We start from the raw sequence: 22,151 nt of genomic DNA, 5'->3' as shown, positions 1-22,151 counted from the left end.
ATGTTGTAACACAGAAGAGGAGGCAGGATGCAAATGCAAGTGGCTTTTATTTTCCATAATGAAAATAAACAAAGAACAAACCACTAGGGACAAACTAAAGAATAAGGCTACTTAAACAAACACTATAAAACAAAGGATAAACTAAAAGACTTTAACAAACAAGCAAAACAATCAAACAAAGAAACAGACTAAAGAAAACAAACCAGAACACTGTAGACAAAAACACGGCAGGTCAAAGGCTTAACAAACACAACGAAACAAGATTCATACAGAGTAACAGGATGAGGTCAAACAAAAAGGACGACAGAGAACAAAGGACACATGGGGTATTTATACACAGGCACACACTAGGGACACCTGTGGAGGTAATAAGGGGGCGGAGTTACAAATGAGACACAAGGTGATAACACTAATGACTAGGGCAGGGCTAGGGTGGGGCTAGGGTGGAGACTGAACAATAACAAAACAATGCCATGTGCTCAAAAAAGCACATGGCTGGGAACACAAGACAGGAAAACAGGGCAGGAGCACATAGAACCAAAAGAGGAAAAACACAGGACACACAGGCTAATGTGTGACATATGCCTTTTTCCCTCTACAGAGAAGAATTCCACCTGCAGATCCTCAAAGCTTTCGTAGATCTTCACGAGTTTTCAGACCTGAACCTGGTGCAGGCTTTACGGTGAGTACAATCAGAATTATAGTAGATCGTTATACTTTAGGAGTAGTTAATGAGTAGTTAAACAGCCAGTGCAGTGTTTGCTACAGGATTTATACAGTATATTTACACAATAACATATATTGTTAGAATACGTTAATTGATTCATTTTACACTCAGTTTCCATTCTATATCAACATGATCAATTAAGTATACAAGAATTCTCTTGTCAAAAATAGCAGAAATATGCTGAATATGCTAAAATGTCACATTTAAATAATAAAGCCAATTAAAGTAGTAAGACAGACAGTTCAAGCTTGATAGAGCTCCAGAGTTAAAAAAAAAAAAACAAGAAGCCAAATCTACTCCACAAACACGTGAGAGGTCTGTTTGAAGTTGTTATTTACATGGGCAGTTCATTATACCAATGCGGGCATGGTTAAATCTTTTTAATTACATAAATGATAAGTTATTTTAAAGCTGTGTTTCGTGTTTTTGTGATTCTTTGTGTTTGTGTTCTAATTATCAGTGCCTGACTTAAGCCCTGAAGCATCAATATACCAGAATATGTGTGAAATTATACTTGGTTATATACTAAGTTATAATCAGTTAATCAAGTATTAAAATGTGTGATGAGGCTAGCATAGAATGCTCATCACCAGTAGCAGTGTAATGCGTACCTTTTATTATCTGTCTGTAATACTTACCTGTAATGGGATGGCTCACTTCGGGGGGTAGGCCGTAGGGCCCACGGCTTATTCTGCTTGGGGGGGGGGGAGTCCAGGAATCCTATTTTGAAAGCATAAGCTTGTAAGTGTACATATTTAAGTTTAACCGGTTTATAATGTTATCAGCTGATTTTTAAAAAAAAGAAACTCACTTTGACCCACCTAAATGGGTTAGCTCACCTTGAGGATGGTTTGGTCCACATAGGGGGTGGGGCGAGACCCATAAGAAGGGCGGGAAAGGGGCTGCTGGGGGGGCTCTGAGGTACTCACCTGTTGCTGCAGCAGAAGCACAGATCATTGAGTTAGAGCTGTGAGAAATGTAGCCTACTGCTTTTAGTCAGGCAACCATTTAATCCGTTTTGTTTCTGTATATATATATATTTTTTTGCACGTGTAAATAAAAGTTTCACTGCATGGATTGGATCTGCTGCTTCAGCTTGGTTCCTGTTCCCATACACCCACTGCTGGTCTGCACTACCCGGTGACTTCGTGTCTCCCTACACGGGAGTTCGGCGAGCATCGTCACAAAATGTCACATTTAAATAATCAAGTATCTATTTTTGTGTTCAACTTGCAGGCAGTTTCTGTGGAGTTTCCGGCTCCCTGGTGAAGCTCAGAAAATTGACCGGATGATGGAAGCTTTTGCCCAGCGATACTGCACCTGTAATATAGGAGTCTTTCAGTCCATAGGTACAGCAGCACACACCATCAAATCCATGTGTTGTTTGATATTGTAGGAAAAAAAAATAACTTGTAGATTTTTTTGCTTTACCTTAAATTATGATTATGAGGAAATCTGTACAGAAAATAAAAAAATCTAGAAATACACCCCTATGGAAAACGTTCTATTATCTAGTCCTTGTCTGGTCCATGTAGAAGTAGAAGCACTTCCATAGGAATAAGACTCTCTGGAGCAGATAAACATCAACCTTTTGGAACTATGCTTATCAACCCCTCCAGTGAGCTCTAGATCATTGGAACTGTGTTCTCTGAAATGTTGGTGCTCCATTTAATACTTATGAGATGGGGGTGCCATTTTTTGTGGAGATTCTGAGTCAACAATAGGTTGAATACAATATTTATAATATTTGATTATACCATATAGAGTCAATAGTTGATATAGTTTATTAGCATTTTAACATACTACTTTATGTATGTAACCCCATGTTTTGAATATGCTTACAGTAAAATTAAAATACGTTTTATGAGTATTAAAACTGCATCACTATTAAATGCCAGGTATATTAGGAATGTACTGATAAATGATGTTAAATATATTTACATTAGAGTACAAATACGCTTCTTGTTCTGGTCAGTACTGAAACAAAGAAAAATGCTTTTATAATTATCAGTGCCGGAATTAGACCTCAAAGCATCACTATACCAAAATATGTGCAAAAATATACTTGGTTTTCACAGCCATACTGAAAGTAGGCCACAGGCAGAGAAAAACAACTTGTTGAAAAACAAGTTATATTCAGTAATAAGTGCTTTCATGTTCAAAGAGATTAAATAAATACTTGAATAATATTTTTTTACTTCACAGAGGTCCATGAATTACACACTTTAAAGCTACAGTTTATCAAATGTATGGAAAATAACGTTCATTGCTTTTGATGGTGAGCTCTTATCTGGGATAATTGGTGTTCTAAAAGTCATGGTATAGAAGTATTTAAATTCATGAGGATATGTTAGCTCAGGGCACTGCTTTAAAATGCCCACACCTGCACCTGCAAGTTGTGAGGTGATATCTGGTGAGTAAGGTAATTGAACACTGGCCTTCAGGCCAAGTTAAGTCTATCTGGGGTAAGCCTGTAAAGATTTCGATTTTAAAGCGCTATAGTTTTTTTTTTTTATTGCTGTAGGCCAAACTTGTTGGATGCACTGTGTTTTTACTACTGATTTCCTTTTAGGATGCAGTTTGAATTGCTAACTCTCTAATAATAATTGACTGTGTTATTTTGAGAATCAATAATAATGTACAATATGTAACTTTTGATGCTCAAACTTAATCTTAATCTAATTCACTTAATCTAATACTAAATTAAACTAAATTCAACAGGTGAAAAACAGCATAAATAGAAGTCAATCATGGGGCTTAAATAATATGAATATAATTCTATTTTCTACTGTATGTTTGTATCCTAGCTCAAATGCTAAACTAAAGTAGTACATTTCAGGCTCCAGATTTGTGAAAGTCCAAAGTTTGTAAAACTCCCTTTATTTGTTGGTTCTCTTACAGACACATGCTACATTCTGTCTTTTTCCATCATAATGCTGAACACCAGCTTACACAACCCCAACGTGAAGGACAAGCCATCACTAGAGCGCTTTATTAGTATGAACAGAAGCATCAACAACGGCGGAGATCTTCCAAGTGACCTCCTTACGGTAGGGATTGTTAAGCACACTTAGAGACTTAGAGATTAGACTTAAATTGAAGAAATGTGTTTTATCCATGTGTAAATTTATAATGATTGATTTAAGTACATTTCATGTGTCACTCTTTTATGTTGCTGTAGTACTTCTAACTTCGTACAAATTTAGAAAACCTCTAAATTACCTGTTGTGTAATTTCTGTTTTCAAAACCCCCTTTTCAGAAACTGTTCGAGAGCATTAAGAGTGAACCGTTTAAAATCCCAGGGGATGATGGGAATGACCTCACTCACACTTTCTTCAATCCTGACCGTGAGGGCTGGCTGTTAAAAGAAGGTGAATGAACTTTGAAGTATAGTATTAGCTTTGACTTTAACTTTTTCTGGCCGTCCGCCTGGTTCTAGACCTGCATTTGACTTCTTCATGTCTTTTTCTTGACTCAGACTCATTTGTACCTGGTCTTTGACTTGGCTCAGCCTTTACAAGAATTCAAATGCTCCTGGTCTTTAATCCGACTTATAATCAACCGCTTATGGACTCATACTTAAAATACTTAAAATAATCTTCTTATTAACCTTTACTTGGTCTTGGCCTTGATTTAGACTTAAGTACTCTTAGTCTTGGCCTCAACTTGAAAACTGCAATTGGTCTCGTTTTCACTTGAACTTAACCACTCCTAGTATCGACTTTGACTATTTCTGGTCTTAGCCCTGACTGGTACTTCACTATTCCTGGTTCAAACTTCTTCTTTTCTTGGCATTGACTTCACTTAACCTTTTAAGCTCCAAGCCTATTTTTACCAATTTCCTTTAACTTTACTTTTCCTGGCCGTCCGCCTGGTTCTAGACCTAAATTTGACTTCTTCATGTCTTTTTCTTGACTAATTTGTACCTGGTCTTTGACTTAGCTCCGCCTTTACATGAATTCAAATGCTACTGGTCTTTAATCCGATTTACAATCTACAGCTTATGGACTCATACTTGATTCTGAATAAACGTTAAATAATCTTCTTATTAACCTTCTTCTAATTATGATCTTGGCATACTCCTGCTCCTGGTCTTGGCCTTGATTTAGACTTGAGTACTCTTAGTCTTGGCCTCAACTTGAAAACTGCAATTGGTCTCGTTTTCACTTGAAATGAACCACTCCTAGTATCGACTTTGACTATTTCTGGTCTCAGCCTTGACTGGTACTTCACTATTCCTGGTTCAAACTTCTCCTTTTCTTGGCATTGACTAAATCTTGTCTATTCATGGTCTATGTCTTAACTCAGACTTTTCTATTTCTCTATCTTGGCTGAAACTCCTGCTCTCAGTCTCTCAGAATAGCTCTTGACTTGGACCTCACCTGATCTCTACCTTGATTCTGACTTGACTTTCTCCTAATCTCTACATTGTTTGATTTTGACTCTAGATTTGATCTGTTGAATTTGGCCTTGGGATTTTGGGATTCTGCTGATCTTGGCTTTAACTATTCCTGGTCTCTGCTTTAACTTGGACTTGGAAGTACTTTTGGTTCTCTGCTTTGACCTGAATTCTTGATTTTAACAAGGGTTTGACTACAGTATTTATTGCATTATAAGGTACACTTAATATCGTTTAATTTAAGCCACTGTACAGCCAGTCCACTCCAGTAAAGCCACTCCTCTGGAGTACAGCGTTATAAAGGAGCTTCAGTAAAGTTTCTCCAGCACTAAGTACAGCAGCATTAGCATTCACCGCTAGAGCTCTTCAAAGAGCACTTACTCTCTTAACACCTCTAACACACTAACTACTTCTAACCTCATTTCCTTCTTCCCCTCCTTCACTTCTCTATCCCATTATTTCCCTTCGACCTCCTTTAAGCCCTATCTAAAAATGTTTTATCTTAACTTCTATTACTTTTGTACTTCACTATTGTAAGTCGCTTTGGACAAAAGCGTCTGCCAAATGAAATGTAATGTAACTGCAGCTCTCGCTCTTTCGCCATTCAGTGGTGAGTATATTAGATTGTAGCCTGTGTATTTACTGTGTTAAAATAAGCTAAGTGGGAAAAACCCTAGCTAATAGCACTCTGGGTTTCCCGAACACTCTTGGTTCATCATTCTAGCGCTGTCGGCCGGCATTTACTAGTGCTAAGCACTGCTAACAGTGACTAGTGCTGCTGTTAACCGCACTGTTGGAATTATCGGAAATCTAAACTTACTGTAAATAAAAAGAAGCGCTTTACTCACTTAAACAGTTTTCAGGAGAGAATTATGTGTAGATTAACATCCAGCACTTGTTTAACCTTAAAAGAAAATTATTATTATTATTATTATTTTTTTTAAGAATTACAGTTTTGTTTTTCTGAGGCGCCTTATAATCTGGTGCACATTATGTATAAAATTGACCAGAAAATAGACATTCATTAATAGTGCACCTTATAATACGGTGTGCCTTATATTCCATAAAATAGGGTACTCCTTTTCATTTTACATACATACTCCTTTTACTAGGAACACATAAAAATCACATTTTGGCATTGTAATGCATGAAATAATGTAATTCTTTACATTTTTGTAGTTTTCATATGGATACTGTGTGTCTTGTATTGCTGTCCATTATACATGATGGGGCATCATACTGTATTGAGCAAACTGGAAAATATATTGTGTCATACAAGTACTGATACGGTTCCCATCCTATAGGGGGAAGAGTGAAAACATGGAAGAGGAGGTGGTTCATTTTGACGGACAGCTGCCTATATTACTTCCAGTACACCACAGTGAGTAACAGCATCTGCTTATTCTTAATAAAATATGAGGCTGTTGACAAAATGATAAAAAGCCACCCAGTATGTTTGTATGTGTGTGTGTATATATATATATACCCACCCAATACAGTAACAAATAAAAATGTATGCATGCACCCTATTATTCTTTACAGTTGATAATTACTTAGCACTAATTAATTAGTGCTAATGGAACTAGCGATACTGATTAGCCCGTATTACTTCTTGTAGGACAAAGAGCCAAAAGGGATCATCCCGCTGGAGAATCTGAGTGTGAAGGAGGTGGACGACCCACATAAACAGGTACTATGCACTATGTACTAACACTATTACACACTTTAGTCTCTTGAATTAGTGAACTAAAACAACAACATAGGAAAACCATGTTGTTTTTATATTTTACAATTCTACGCTCATAGTTAAAATAATAGTTGCACCAAAAAGCATTCATCAATAGTCGTGCCAGAGTGTCATGGAGTTACTTAGAATCTTCAGTTATCCTTATTGGTGGGTCCCACTTTTATCTTGGTGGAGACGACCAACAAAACCATGTGTGGATAATTCTAGAAGGCCTGGTGTCCTGAAGTGGGGTACAATTTCATACAATGCCAGATCACCTTTGCTATTAATTACAGGCAGTTTGACAGCCCAAAGTTATGTTAATGAGGCCCTGCTACCAGTGTCCTAAACTTTGAATGCCCACTCTGAATGGCCACTCCAGTACACTGTTTCACAGGACAATGCTTGTCCACATACTGCTGCTGTCTCAGTGTCTCAAGAGCTTGCCCTGAAGACACTGGTACTATTCCATGGCACTATCATGAAAATGATTATTGCAGGACACCATTAAGAACCTCTACAACTCCACAAAGAATGAGAAATGATATGATAGTATCTGGATCGTTTTGAACAGAAGATGTATGAGTTAGATGTAGTTAAAGCCTGGGTCTCTTAGGTACTGTTTCATTACAGAAGTGCAAGTGAGCATGAAGACAGGGATGTGAGTAAACTGAGTCATAAAGTTTTCAGCTTTTTGAGTCATCCACACCTGGTGCCATTTAGCTAGTGCATGAATGGCAGAAAAGCTCCGTGTGGTCCGTGTGGTTTAACATTTCTCCCTGGTAGGTTTGGGCAGGTTTCCTGTGTGTGTGATTATTGTATGTACTGTATGCTGAAAAATGTTTTTTTTTTTTAATTGACCCCTCTTTCACATTAATCAGAAAATCAGAAAAAAAGGTGTTTAAGGTATTCAGCCACTGCTGTGAATACAAAGTGTAGTTAGAAGAATAAGGAACTGAAAGGTGGGCTCATTTACAGACCCCGGAAACGGATGAGGTTAGAGTTAGAGACTGTCTGCTCTCACTGGGTGTGTTTGTGCACTTTTCTGTTCCTCACTTTTAAACAGGTTTAGCTTTAGGAGAAATGAATAGGTTTAGAGTTAAGGTTTATGTTTAGTGTTAGGGTTAGGTATAGGTATAGGTTATATCAATCAATCAATCAATCAATCAACCTTTATTTTAACTCGGATGTACATTGAGGGCAGCCCTCATTTTCAATGTAGCCGAGCATTTACAGAAACAGGGATTGACATAACAGAGAAAATAAAAGGTATATTTTATTATTGTAAAATATCAGTAAATAAAATATAAAAATAGATAAAATAATAATAATAATAATAATAATAAATAAAAATAAATAAAATTAATGATTATAATTAAGTATGGTTTAATTGACAAAAAATAAAATCAAAAGAAGGAAGACTAATACAACAAAAATTGGTTAAAATGAGCTAAAACTAACTTGTAAATAAATGAACTAACAAAAATAAAAGCAATAATAATAAAAATAGTAATAATAAAAGAAAATCTAAATAAGATAAAAAGCAAAAATGCAAAACTATTAAAATAATAAAAATAATAATATAATAACTATAATAATAATAATAAAAAAAAAATAAATAAAATGAAAATAAAATAAGGAAACAAAATAAAAAAAGGAAATAAAACTAAAAAAAAAAGAACTAAAATAAAAGTTAAGGATAAATAAGATTAAGTAAAACAGCAACAGGCTGTCTGAAGGTGGTTAGATATTAATAGTTTAAAATGATTGAGTGACACCAGTGAGCTGAGTTTTAGAGTGTCTTGCAGTGAATTCCAGCTCACTGGTGCACTGTAGCTAAAAGCAGATTTTCCCAGTTCACTAAAGACTTTTGGAACCTGGCAGCTGATCCAATCACTTGAGCGAGTCTGATAATTACTGTTTTTTACTATGGGTATAGGTTAGTTTAAATGTTTTAGGTTTAGCTTAGGTTTAAAGGTTTATGTTTAGTGTTAGGTATAGGTTAGTGGAGTTAGTTTAAATGTTAGGTTTAAGTATAGGTTACTGGGGTTTGTTTAAAAGCTAGGTTTGTGTATAGTATACTGAGGTTTAGCTTAGGGTTAAATGTTTATCTTTAGTGTTAGGGTCAGTTTTTCACTAACGAGTAATGTATCTAATTACTCTGACTGTAACTATAACGCTGTTACCATTTCCCACACCCTGTTACTGCACGTTACTTTAGCTGCTCAATTAACTTTTTTTTTTTTTTTTTACTTTGCGCATACAGATAAAGGCGCTAGTGTGGACTGATGGTGAGGTGGTCGCTCTAACCCTATAAAAAGGGGTAGTGGGAGGGTTTAGGAAGTCGTTTGCCCTGGTTAACCCCTCCTCTTTCCGGTGAACTTGACCTTCTGGCCACTGGGCCTGTGTGTTTGCCTGTGGTTTGGCGTGGTGAAATGAGGCACAATTGGACGATTTGCGTGCTCTAATCAATTCAGTGATTGGCGTGGTAGTGTTATATTAATACCATTTTAACGGTCATTAGATTGTTGTTTTTTGTCCATTCTTTTGTTTTGTTTATATATACATTTTTCCTTTGAGTGTGGTGTGGTTTGTTTAATTTCATCCCCAGATGCGTAACTGCTGCGTATTTGTTTTTTCCGGGGGAGTTTTTTCAGTATTACAAGTCTTAGTGATTTTCTTTGGTTGTGTGGAGTTTTACGTTTCTTTTTTTTGAATTCATTAGATTGGTTAGAGGGTTTATTTTCATTTGTTATTTATCTAATAATAATAGTAATTCCACTAATAGTAACTATAACTAATTACTTTTTCAAAGTAACATGCCCAACACTGGTTAGGGTTAGGTATAGGTTAGTTTAAATGTTAGGTTTAGGTATAGGTTAGTGGGGTAGTTTATATGTTAAGTTTAGGAGTAGGTTATTTTAAATCAGGGGTGTCCAAACTACTACGCTAGGTGTCAGAAACGGGCCAAAGAGTCTAAAAGCGGAGAGAGTGCGCATTTCTAGAGCAGAAAAAACGGGCCAAAAAGTCTAAAAGCGTCAAGAGTGAAGTTTTAGTGCAAAAAAACGGGCCAAAAAGTATAAACGCGGAGAGAGTGTGCATTTCTAGGACAGAAAATCGGACCAAAGAGTCTAAAAGCGGAAAGGGTGCACATTTCTAGCGCAGAAAAATGCGGCAAAAAAGTCTAAAAGCGGAGAGGGTGCGCATTTCTAGCGCAGAAAAACGGGCCAAAGAGTCTAAAAGTGGAGAGAGTGCACATTTCTAGCACAGAAAAACGGGGCAAAGAGTCTAAAAGCAGAGAGAGTGCGCATTTCTAGCGCAGAAAAACGGGCCAAAAAATCTAAAAGTTATAGTAATTAAGGAGTTTTATATTAAGAGACATCATGAAGTTAAACATCAATTTGAAAAATCTTAGTTTAAACAACACTGTCAAAGATAAAGATAGTAAGTCAAGTAAAATGGTGTGTAAATGAAATAATCAGGAAAAAAGTATTATTTTAAATGGTATATTTCATTAGTTGTTTTATTACAGAGTTTGTGGCCCGTGACTTCAAATATATTTTTCCTTCAGGCCCCCAACAAAAAAAGTTTGGACACCATTGGTTTAAATGTTAAGTTTTGGTGTAGATTAGATTAAAAGTTAGGTTTTGCTATTAGCTAGTGGGATTAGTTTAAATGTTAGGTTTAGGTTCATGGGGTTAGTTCTAAGGTCAGGTATAGGTTTCTGAACTTAGGTTTATGATTAGGTTTTTGGTAAGTAGAGTTATAATTATTGTGAGATTTAGGTGTCTGTATAACAGGTGTCTGTATTTTGTTGTTTGAGCTAGGTTTAGGTGTATGTGTGTGATTAGGGTTAGTAGGGTTAAGTTTTGTTTTTTGGCTACAATAATACAAAAATCAAAATGCTGTACTCTCTTAATAAAACAAATATATGTGTGTGTGTCTGTGTGTTTATACAGTTCTGTCTGGAGCTCTTCAATCCTCAATGCAAGGGGCAGAAGATAAAGGCGTGTAAGACGGATCCGGACGGCAGGGTGGTGGTGGGGCAACACCAGTCTTACCGGATCTGTGCTGCTTCTGCTGAGGAGTGCACAGACTGGGTCGAAGCCATCAGGTAACACTGGTGGCTAAAGTCATCAATCACAACATGCATTAAAACCAAACACCCATTTTACACTTTTCTGCACAGCTGACCTCTCTATTCCTCCTCCCAGAGATATATTCATTCGTAGCTCCTTCTTTGGCTGAGAGCACTATCTGTCCATGTTGTTATGTTAGCTAACTAATACATAACTAGCAACAATGGTGTAGACCTCTTAAAAGTAAATTTTTGAATAAAATTTTTTTGTGCCCTGTTGGAGCTGAGGTTGTGTCTGACTGTGTCACCTCAGCTGTGGTAACCTAGAGTGGAGGAGTGGGGTAAAAAAAAATTAATTGTTAATTAAACTGAACATTATTTGGCAGTCAGGTCATACAAGCAGTTACACCACATTAATAATCTAAATTATGTAATGATTACTGAACAATGTATTCTCCAAAATTATAAACATTTTGACAAAAAACACACAAAAAGCTTTGTTTTTTCATCTTTGTTTTATTTCTATTTGTTTCTTTTTCTTTTAGCTTTGATAGCTTTTATTTAAGTGATTTCCTGATTCTATAGGTCTGGTAGTAATCAGGTCGGGTTGTGGTATATATACATATATATATATATATATACAATCAATAACCACAACCCGACCTGATTACTAATATATATATATATATGTATATACAGGTGTATTATCCAATATGAATAGTATATATGTCCATTTAAAGAACAAATCATACTAATGGTTTAACAGTTGATAAATAAATAAATGACTATATATATATATATATATATATATATAGTCATTTATTTATTTATTTATTTATTTATTTATTTATTTATTTATTTATCAACTGTTAAAACCATTAGTATGATTTGTTCTTTAAATGGACATATATACTATTCATATTGGATAATACACCTGTAAATTAAATAAATGATCATTCATTTGACTTTAAATACTGTGTGTGTGACAGATATGTGTATTGGACATTTAGGAAAATACGGAAACAAATCACGTCCTGTATTGGTCCAGTACGAGAAGCAATATTTAGCTGCCAAATAAAGGATTTTACAGGTTGGGTGGCAAGCCTAATTTTGTAAGTGTGTTAAGGCTCACTCCAATAGGATAGGTTACATGCTTCTTAAATGAAGCTTGTTGAGTTAAATCCAGTGGCTTTAGCCACTTTAACGTTATCTGCTACAGAGTTAAGTTAGCACTGTAGCCTACACTAATATGTGCAGTTTTGTCATTTGTTTCTATATCTCCAGTAATTTGTGTTTCTTTATATCTGCAGAGCGTGCATAACTAAAGACCCCTTCTACGACCTGGTATCCGCACGGAAAAGGAAAGTCATCAATAACGGCAACCCAGAGCCTCAGCAGTGAGCTTCAAAACTAATGCAAACATCTACTTAATATGGAGCTACAGAAATCAACCTGGTTAGCTTGCATCAGCTATGCTGACAACATATCAGTCTGTGAGCAGACTGAATTAATCAAGTTAAAGGGTTAATGGAGAATTCAATCAAGTTATATTATTAAGGTTGAATAAGTTGTAAATAGGTTTTGAATGATTGGTTTCAAAGAAGCCAATCTTAATCCCTTACAGTGATGGAGAGTGGAATGTCTGAGGTGTTTAAAGCATCTAAGTCTTATTTAAAATGACAATATAATAATATAAGAAGTATTATAGACGTGAGCCAATGTAGTGTTAGAAGACATGCCCAAGGAGTCTTACTGGTATAATGCAGCATAGTCACCCAGAGGGGGAATTGAACCCCAGTCTCCCACATAGGAGAGATCAGCATTATATATATAAAAACACACTGTATAGGTTTACAAGTCTCTTTAGGTTGTTAAACCAATGGTTGTATCTGTGGTTTATAACAAATTGCATTTATATATGTTTCATTTTAAGCAAAATTAGAAAGGAACAGGGGTGTCGCCATATAAACAAGCACTGGATGATAATCTACACAGATTTCTCTCCTGAAAACTGTTTATGTGGTTGAGTAAAGCGCTTTTGCTTGTTTACAGTAATCTTATATTTCCAGATTTCCACTAAGGTCGGGTGCAGCAGCATTAGCATTAGTGGCTAACCGCTAGCTGCCAGACAGTGCTACACTGAGGAACCATACATAAGGCGCACCAGATGTTTGGGAAAATGAAAAAAAAAAAAGTGCTTTATAGTGCGAAAAATACGGTAAATAAAATGAACATGCTAGCCGATGTTTAAACTCACTCACAAGAAAACACATCACAACTTTTAACAATCAAACCAACCAATCTAAAGGATTTTCCGGTGTGACGTTATGACAAGGCAGAGTTTCTTCAGAAACGCTGATGTAGCAAAAACAACGAAAGTAAAAAAACCCTAAAACCCAAAAACCACTGTCAAAATGACATCACTGGCTCCCATTTACTTCCTTTCCCTGTTAGCCACATTAGCATGTTTGCATTAGCATTAGCATCTACTTTAGAGAAAGAGCTTCCAGTCAATCACATAGGAAGGTGGCTAAAGCGAGGTCTAACCCAGTGACCGGACTTCACACCCACTCTCTCACTTCCCACTCTCTACACAGGCCTTCTGTGGGGGCTGTGCTGAGTTAAGTAAGCGTAGTCAGCAGAGGCGTGAGAAATCATTGTCATATTTAATTTGAGGCTTCCAAGAAGCGGAGCTTTGAAGCAGTACCCTGAATTTCACTTCCACTGCGGTTCCTGTGCATGAGCATCTGCTTATTACAAAAACTCAGCACACTTATAGCAGCAGAGCATAGGAGATGCTGCACAGAAACCTACAGCTGTGCTTCATTAGCTCCAAGCAGCTCAGTGCAGCAGTGTGTAATTCTGTATGTAGGTTAAAAGGTTCTCAGCTAAACTTATTTTACATACAGTTATTACTGCAGGGCTTCATATGGACTGATTGTGTTTGTTGTGTGTTATAAGGTGTTTAAAAGGATACACATGCCTTTCATGACAGCTGACTTATTCAAAATGCGTATTCTAACAAGTGTTGCTGAGGTAAAATTACAGCAAAGTTGACAAGATAAAAGTATAGTTGTACCCGCATTTGTTGAAATAAGCCTTTATTAAGTATTATGAAGGTTTTGTACTGTACTCTCAAAATAAAGGTTCTATTAAGGGTTCTTTGATCAAACTCTATCCTGAAAATGTCAAATAAAATTAATGATATTATTATTATTATTAATATTCATATTAATATGGTTTTAAAAAATATTCATTATTTTTTTTGTTCATAAGGTCAAATCAAATAAACTGTCCAGTTTTAAAGACTTTTTTTAAATTCTGGAGAACTCTACAAGATTTCAGCCTTAAAAACATATAACATAACTTTTAAACAATATATACATAATAACAGTATTATATATTACATTTGATATATTTACATACACAATGAATTGTATGAATTAAAATATAAAATTGTATACATGTTTTCTGTTCCCTGCTGGATTATCTGTGCATTGTAAGCACCAAAATACACAAAAATAAATTAATTGTGAAAAAAAGCAAAGTATAAGAGGTTAATATTTTTTTTATATGCTTTATAAAAGCATATTATTTTAAAACTTTATTAACATATCAAATGTGATACAAAATATAATTCTTGTATATATTTTTTCTGATCTGAAAGTCAAATCAACGGTCCAATTTTAATGTTTTTTTAGTATTTTGACTTCTTTAAACATCTTAAAGGTTCTTCACACATATACCTCCTTTAAAATGGTTCTTCTTTGATGTTTCATTTTCTTTTTATATTCTGTACTTTTAATAACTGTATCTTTTATCAAAGTTAACAGCATATTTTTGCCATGTCAATGTTGTAATGTACAAATTTGCCAGTTGTGTAATTTACGATGTCCCCAATAAGCTTAAAAAGAATTTATATTGCACTATAAATGATTTATTTATTAAAAATGTTCTGTATTAAACTGGGTGTTTTTTGGCTGCTTTGTACAACGGTAAACAGGGATCTATATGTATGTTAGTGCTTGCTGGGACTAATTTAGGTGGTGCAACTGTCTAAGTGCTGCATTGACAGTAAATGGGTAACTCACAGTGTTTCCTGCTCAGGAGTTTCTCAGTTTGGACACATTATTTATTAATGAGAATACTTACCTGCAGCTGGGAATCATTAATGAACACATTAAAGGTAAAAACCCCAATCATATTAGCAATTCATAAGTAAACACATTTAGACCCTGCCCAGTAATAGATAACGCCATAAAAACATAAAAATGCAAGTATAAACACACTTAAGACAAATTTAAGCCAGATACAAATCTGATCATATAAACCATTTCAGAAGGAGGTGATCTGAACCACATGAGCCACATGTAACAGCAGTGTAAACACATCTATCTCTCCAGAATGTATTTAAGAACCAGAACTCCTCCCATTACAACTAAAACACCATTGTTGAGCACGTAATCTATTTATCTGTGAGGAGAATAATTATGAGAATATATTTATAATGAGAGTCCACAAGAGAAGCCCTTTTTTTGGTGATCTATAGGCGAGCAGTCAACCGTGCAGCTTGATTTAGTGTGTTTCTTGCGTTGAACCTTAGACAGTTAACCTTGTCTAAGGTGTAAGTTGTATAGGGTGACCAAACGTCCGTATTTCCCGGGACATGTGCACATTTCACGTCCTGTCCCGGGCGTCCCGGGTTTTTTTTAAAAAAGTGAGGAAATGTCCTGGTTTTTAAATTTCCTTCATTGGACCATTAAATTTACAGGCACTAGGGCACTGCGCACAGCGCTGCGTGTGACATAATCCCTGAGCCGCCTCAGTGAGAGCAGTAGACAGCATCAGTCTCACAGTCAGAGCACCTACCCCCACCACCCCCCCTTCTTTGATTTTACCAAATTGAAAACATCTGAAGTATAACCAAGAGGAAGATGGATGATCACAAGCCGTCAAACCAAACTGAACTAATTACATTTTTTGCACCAGGAGTAAAGCAGCATAAAGCTATTCAAAAGCAGTGTGTAAGACTGGTGGAGGAGAACATGATGCCAAGATGCATGAAAACTGTGGTTAAAAACCAGCGTTATTCCAGCAAACATTGATTTCTGAATTTTTTTAACTTTATAAATATGAACTTGTTTTCTTTGCGTTATTTAAGGTCTGAAAGCTCTGCATCTTTTTTTGTTATTTTCGCCATTTCTCATTTTCTCTAATGTGCTCTAAATGACCATATTTGTATTTAGAATTTGGGAGAAATTTTATCTGTAGTTTATAGAATAAAACAACAATGTTCATCTTACTCAAACATAAAACTATAAATAGCAAAATCAGTCTTTTATTTTTTTTTTCCAGAGCTGTGTTTCACATTATGACACAGCAGAGAAGTCAATGTTGAATATTTGAATAATTAAAACTTACTCTTACTCTTAAAACTGTATTAAAACTTTAATATACTTTTAGTGCAGCTCTTTCACTCCAGTGATGGTAGCATCAACCATATGTCTTTTTACAGAACGCCTATTTATGTAATCCATTATGTGGCCAGCAGAGGGCAATATCTCTCTATCTAAGGCAACTTCCTGAAATTGCTGATGTGCAATATTGTAGGCATATTATTTATTTTAAGGCCACTATATCCTTTACTGCACATTACTGCTACCATAGGTATAGGTCTTATAGGTCTATATATATGAGTACATCCCTCATAATTGTGTACATTTTTTTATTATATATATTTTGTATGGGAAAACACTGAAGATATGACACTTTGATACAATGTAAAGTAGTCAGTGTACAGCTTGCAAATTGTTGTGCTTTCAAAATAACTCAACACACAGCTTCCCTTATTTTCCAGCACTGTCTTAACACTCTTTCTTGGGCATGGAGTTCACTAGAGCTTCACAGGTTGCCACTGGAATCCTCTTCCTCTCCTCCACGACTACATCACAGAGCTGGTGGATGTTAGACACCTTGTGCTCCACCACCTTTCATTTGAGGATGCCCCACAGATGCTTAACAGGGTTTCTGTACACTGACTACTTTACATTGTATTAAAGTGTCATGATTTAAGTTTTGTCCCATGAAAAGATATAATACAATATTTACAAAGATGAAGATGTGAGTTGTGTAATCACTTTTGTGCGATACTGTACATTAAAATATTCAGTGTGATGTAACCAATAGGAGTAAATAATTAAAAGTTCTAAAGTCTGAGTTATTAATACTGCGCTCTACATGAAGATCTTTTCCTCGTATAGCAAGGCTGCTTTGCAAAATCGAAACTTCTCGCGGTTTTTAGCAGCAAGCTCCTTCTCTTCCTGTCAGTCATTTCCTTTACCTTTATCTCACGTTCTCTCTCTCTCTCTCTCTTTTCATCTGTCTCTCGCTCATCCTCTCCAAAAAGGTTAAAGATCAGTTCTGTAGTCTGCGTGAGGATGGCATGCAGCATTTCCTCATGCCTGTGCAATCTCTCGTGACTGCAAAAGAGATTGTAGGGGGGGGGAAATGCATTGGCATTTTGATTTAGATATTATTATACATAAAGGATTAAAATTCTCTGGAAAGCCACAGCTTGACCCTGTGTGTTAGCAGGAAATGTAGATTAGTAATTCTCTACTCAAACAAAGGAGTGTATTTAAGAAATAGTCACACCTAGCCAGGAGCAGGGCAAATCAACAGCGTTTATTTGATTATGGAAGGATAACAGATCTGACTGTAACTGACTGTAATCTGGCTGGTTATGTTTTTTTTGTTGTTTTTTTCTATCTAAAAGACTAGAAATACATTTTTCCTGTATTTAGTTTCTGTTTCTGTTGCTTAACTCATAGTATCTTATACATTTTTATTACACTATTTACCCCAAACCCTTGTTCAGACATCCCAAGTCGCCATTCCCATTAGTGTTGTCAACATTAACGCATGTGATTTAAATTGGAAATTTTAACTTGGAATTTGATGAAGCATTACTGATGGATTTACCATCTATCTACCTACCATCTATCTACCTGATGGGGTTGTCGCCGTTCTCCTTCCGTTGTTCACTGACGCGTGTTTCAGAACTTTCAAATCGGACAGTTCTTTGTGCCTGACACTCTGGCTGAAACTCCACCCACTTTGACTAGGTCTGCCTAACAACAGAGCGATCTGTATTCTGATTGGCTCAACGAGAGCACATTATGATATACAGCCGATGGATTGGCAAGCAGGAGAAATACCATGTGTGACGTGTGAGCGTGTGAACTCGCTGAGGTGCGTGTGTCACACGCTCAAAGCGTGAGACTTGAGAACACTGCCATCTACCTATATATCTACCTCCCCATCTACCCATATATCTACCTACTCATCTACCCATATATCTACCTCCCCATCTACCCATATATCTACCTCCTCATCTACCCATATATCTACCTCCCCATCTACCATCTGTCTAACTTCCATCTACCCATTGATCCACCTCCCCAACTACCCATATATCTACCTCCCCATCTACCCATATATCTACCTCCTCATCTACCTATATATCTACCTCCCCATCTACCCATATATCTACCTCCCCATCTACCCATATATCTACCTCCTCATCTACCCATATATCTACCTCCTCATCTACCCATATATCTACCTCCCCATCTACTCATATATCTACCTACCCATCTACCCATATATCTACCTACCCATCTACCCATATATCTACCTCCCCATCTACCATCTGTCTAACTTCCATCTACCCATTGATCCAACTACCCATATATCTACCTCCCCATCTACCATCTGTCTAACTTCCATCTACCCATTGATCCAACTACCCATATATCTACCTCCCCATCTACCATCTGTCTAACTTCCATCTACCCATTGATCCACCTCCCCAACTACCCATATATCTACCTCCCCATCTACCCATATATCTACCTCCCCATCTACCCATATATCTACCTACCCATCTACCCATCTAGCTACCTACCCATCTACCATCTGTCTACCTTTACATTTATCCAACTTCTCATCTATCTACTTACCCATTGTAAAGAACACCAAGTTCCTCGGTGTTTGCATTGCAGAGAACCTCACCTGGTCCCTCAAAACCAGCTCCATAACAAAGAAAGCCCGGCAGCACCTCTACTTCCTGCGGAGACTGAGGAAAGCACATCTCCCACCTCCCAATAGGGATGCAAATTATCGATTAATTCATTAATCATTAGTTGATTGATCTTATCGATCGACTTTCTATTAATTGATAAGCGGCGTTTTCCAACTGAAATTTAGTGTTTCAATGGGGCCTGTGATTTTTGGTTGACCAGGTGCACTGGTGCCATGCAGGACAGTTCAAATGATAACTGAGTGAGCTAGTTCCACAGAGGACATTTGACTTCTTTGCCTAAATGAATAATGTTGAAATGGTCCCACACCGCACTACTTTTTGCCCGCTTCATTTTGTTTTCAACCCTCATCTCTCGCGAGATCTGTTCACCTCTCGTTCTCACACTCTGTTCAGGTTACTACAGTAGCGCCCTCTAGCGATTAATCGCGAGTAATACATTTTGTTCGAGCAACCTCTTGATGGACAATTAATCTAAAGTCGATTAATCACAAATTAAACACAAATGTGTTTTCAGACAAACCTGGTTGTTGATTGGAAGAAAATATGCTCAAAGCACAGCTATTATTATAGGTGGAAGGTGTATTATTAATTATTAGCACATCATAAAGGGTTTCTGTATTAAATTGTACTTTAATCAGTACTATGTAGAACCATCATGTCTATGAAATGGTTACATTTAAAGTATCTACTGTAGAACATCAGACGTTCAGATATTTATACTCTGGTTTATCTGCCTGAACCTCTCTCTCTCTCTCTCTCTCTCTCTCTCTCTCTCTCTGTCTCTGTCTCTCTCTCTCTCTCTCTCTCTCTCTCTCTCTCTCTCTCTCTGCTCTCTGTGAGTCTCCTGATGATAAAGGTTGTAAGAACTGTTCTCTGTAGTGCTGAAAATTTCAAATTTAGACCTGGATTAGGCTCATGTTTTTGTATCCAACTAGTTTATGTATCCAAAGCATCATCTGGAATCAAAGCTATTAATAGGAAGTAAACAGAAAGTCTTATGGAGTAAAAGCTTTACACTAGATGTTGGAACATTGCTGTGAGATTTTGATGGCATTGACCTACAAGACCATTGCTAAGATACTATTGTACACCATGGTGCACCTGAATTGTGCAAGGTGCCTTGTGATGCTCTTTGCTATCTTACACCCCGTTAACAGTCTACTTTCACCCCTTGTTCCCACGTTGAATAGAATTAGAATTTATGAATAAATCCACACTGATGGACGTGGTGTTCTGATATATTTCATGTCACATCCCAAAACACACTCATGATGATTTAAAAGAGAATTAGTACATGATTTTTACGCATTTCAAGCTGTGCAGTGTGTATTTTTTGTGCCCTCACAATACAACACATCCTAAATTCAGCTCCAACCCTACCAATGCGTTATAAATCACTAAAATAGGGCCCTACGTCTTTATCAAAAATAAAACCAAATCATTTTCCTTCCAAGCTGGGCCAATTTTATATGCAGTGTTGAAATCCGATACATAACTGATTTAAGGAAATGTGACTCAAGTCTGAATAGCCAAATTAGAACCTTTTAAAAACAGATTTTATGTCAGAGAAGAAAATGGATGTGAGTAGATGAGAGAAAGGACTGATAATTAAATAGCAGACCTCATAAATATTTAGGGTGATGCGTCTCTTCTAATAATATTCCCCCACCTCACTGTGATTGGTCCTAATCATCCCTGTGCATAGACTGTGTATAGCTGGACAGAGCATCGTCTCTCAAAAGTGAAGCCACCACAGGTCGGGCGCCCCCTGCTGTTCGGTTGCAGAAAGCTGTTTAACCCCACCCATCCCCATAGGTTTCAATGGCAAAACTTTCAATCACGTTTTTTTTCCCCCAATATACTGTAATTCTACCTCCATTATTTAAATGCAGCAGCTAGTTTAACCTCTGCTTATATTGTCAAATTTTTATATCCCCACAGAATTCAGTTTTTAAAACGTTATTCAGCTCTATTCAAAAAGGTGTGGTTATCGTAAAAGGGCTGGGTTACACCTAGCCGGGGTGGGACCAATAACAGGCCGTCAGCAAAAAACCTGCAAGCCCTTAGGGGCGGGGTTATTCAAATGAGTAGGCTGTCTCTCCACAGTCTTTCTCCCTCCTCTGGTCTCTACTGCGCTCTACAGACTCGGGTATCAGGATCGCCAACATGGCGGAAGATTTTGGCTTCATTTTCATTGAATGAATGGGAACGGCGACACGGCGTCCACCTTTTTTTACAGTCTCTGGTTCTGAGATCTACCCGTGACTGTGGTTGGTCATAATTATCACCTTATTGGTTGTAAGACCTCCCTCAGATTGCAAATTGTCTATATCACCACCATGTTTGGTCAATTCGATATGCAGTGTTTAAAATGTGATACATATCTGATTCAAGGCAACGTGACTTAATCTGAACAGCCCAATGGGATTTTTTATTTTACATGATATAAGGAAAAATAAGGAAAAAGAAGGCAGTGAATAGAATGAAAATTGGCGTGAGTAGACGGGAAAAAGGACAGTTGAATAGCTCTTGTGAGGGATGAATAGCTCTTGAGTGATTCTGGCAAGTGTGAAACCGAAACTTCATGTGAAGCGTTGAGTTTTTTTTACAGCATGAACAGTTCAGACAAATGACAGATATACAGGTATATCTGCCTGAATATGCCTTAATGCAAATGTAAATGAATCAGTTTGGGTTAATCTTTTTTTTTACATTGCCATATAATTAAATAAGCTAAAATGAAGTGCTTTTGGTAATGTTTATGTATTAATGTTTAAGTATTTAACCTAGTTGCATTCATTTAGAGATATTTAACTCCCTTCTATCCTGACTGAAACTGCTAGTGTCATATTTTTGGAAAACCAAAATTCACCCGAGCTAACCTAGCTGAAGATGAGTGTGTTCCAGCTGAAATTTCCTATAGTTTTGACCCCATCAAATGAGTGTTGATTGAAGTTAGCGAGGGTGTGTTGAAAACAGTATTACATCTAAAGGTTATTCTTTATCAGACTCAGAATCAGAATTCAATGGAACCATCAAGTGGTTGACAGAACTTATCACATGATTGACGAAGACAACAAGTCACGAGACACACATGACGCACTTTAATTGTCCTT

The 22,151-nt window shown here is 36.7% G+C and overlaps 1 protein-coding gene across 2 annotated transcripts in view; it reads left to right on the top strand.

The window, feature by feature from the left end:
• The window catches only part of cyth4a (cytohesin 4a), a 30,054-nt gene extending 15,158 nt beyond the window's left edge, over nucleotides 1-14,896 (top strand). For both annotated transcript variants that reach the window (XM_049467666.1, XM_049467667.1), the window contains 8 exons: nucleotides 602-682; nucleotides 1,964-2,076; nucleotides 3,629-3,777; nucleotides 3,988-4,099; nucleotides 6,432-6,508; nucleotides 6,746-6,817; nucleotides 10,813-10,967; nucleotides 12,242-14,896. In XM_049467666.1, the coding sequence (XP_049323623.1) occupies nucleotides 602-682; nucleotides 1,964-2,076; nucleotides 3,629-3,777; nucleotides 3,988-4,099; nucleotides 6,432-6,508; nucleotides 6,746-6,817; nucleotides 10,813-10,967; nucleotides 12,242-12,332 (850 nt within the window). In that variant the 3' untranslated portion in view covers nucleotides 12,333-14,896. The remainder of the gene's footprint in view (nucleotides 1-601; nucleotides 683-1,963; nucleotides 2,077-3,628; nucleotides 3,778-3,987; nucleotides 4,100-6,431; nucleotides 6,509-6,745; nucleotides 6,818-10,812; nucleotides 10,968-12,241) is intronic.
• Nucleotides 14,897-22,151: the final 7,255 nt, after the last annotated feature.

The sequence above is a fragment of the Astyanax mexicanus genome, chromosome 19 (assembly GCF_023375975.1).
Source record: "Astyanax mexicanus isolate ESR-SI-001 chromosome 19, AstMex3_surface, whole genome shotgun sequence".
Lineage (NCBI taxonomy): Eukaryota > Metazoa > Chordata > Actinopteri > Characiformes > Acestrorhamphidae > Astyanax > Astyanax mexicanus.
The sequence above is the reverse complement of the archived record's forward strand: the minus strand, read 5'-3'. Positions and strand labels throughout refer to the sequence as shown.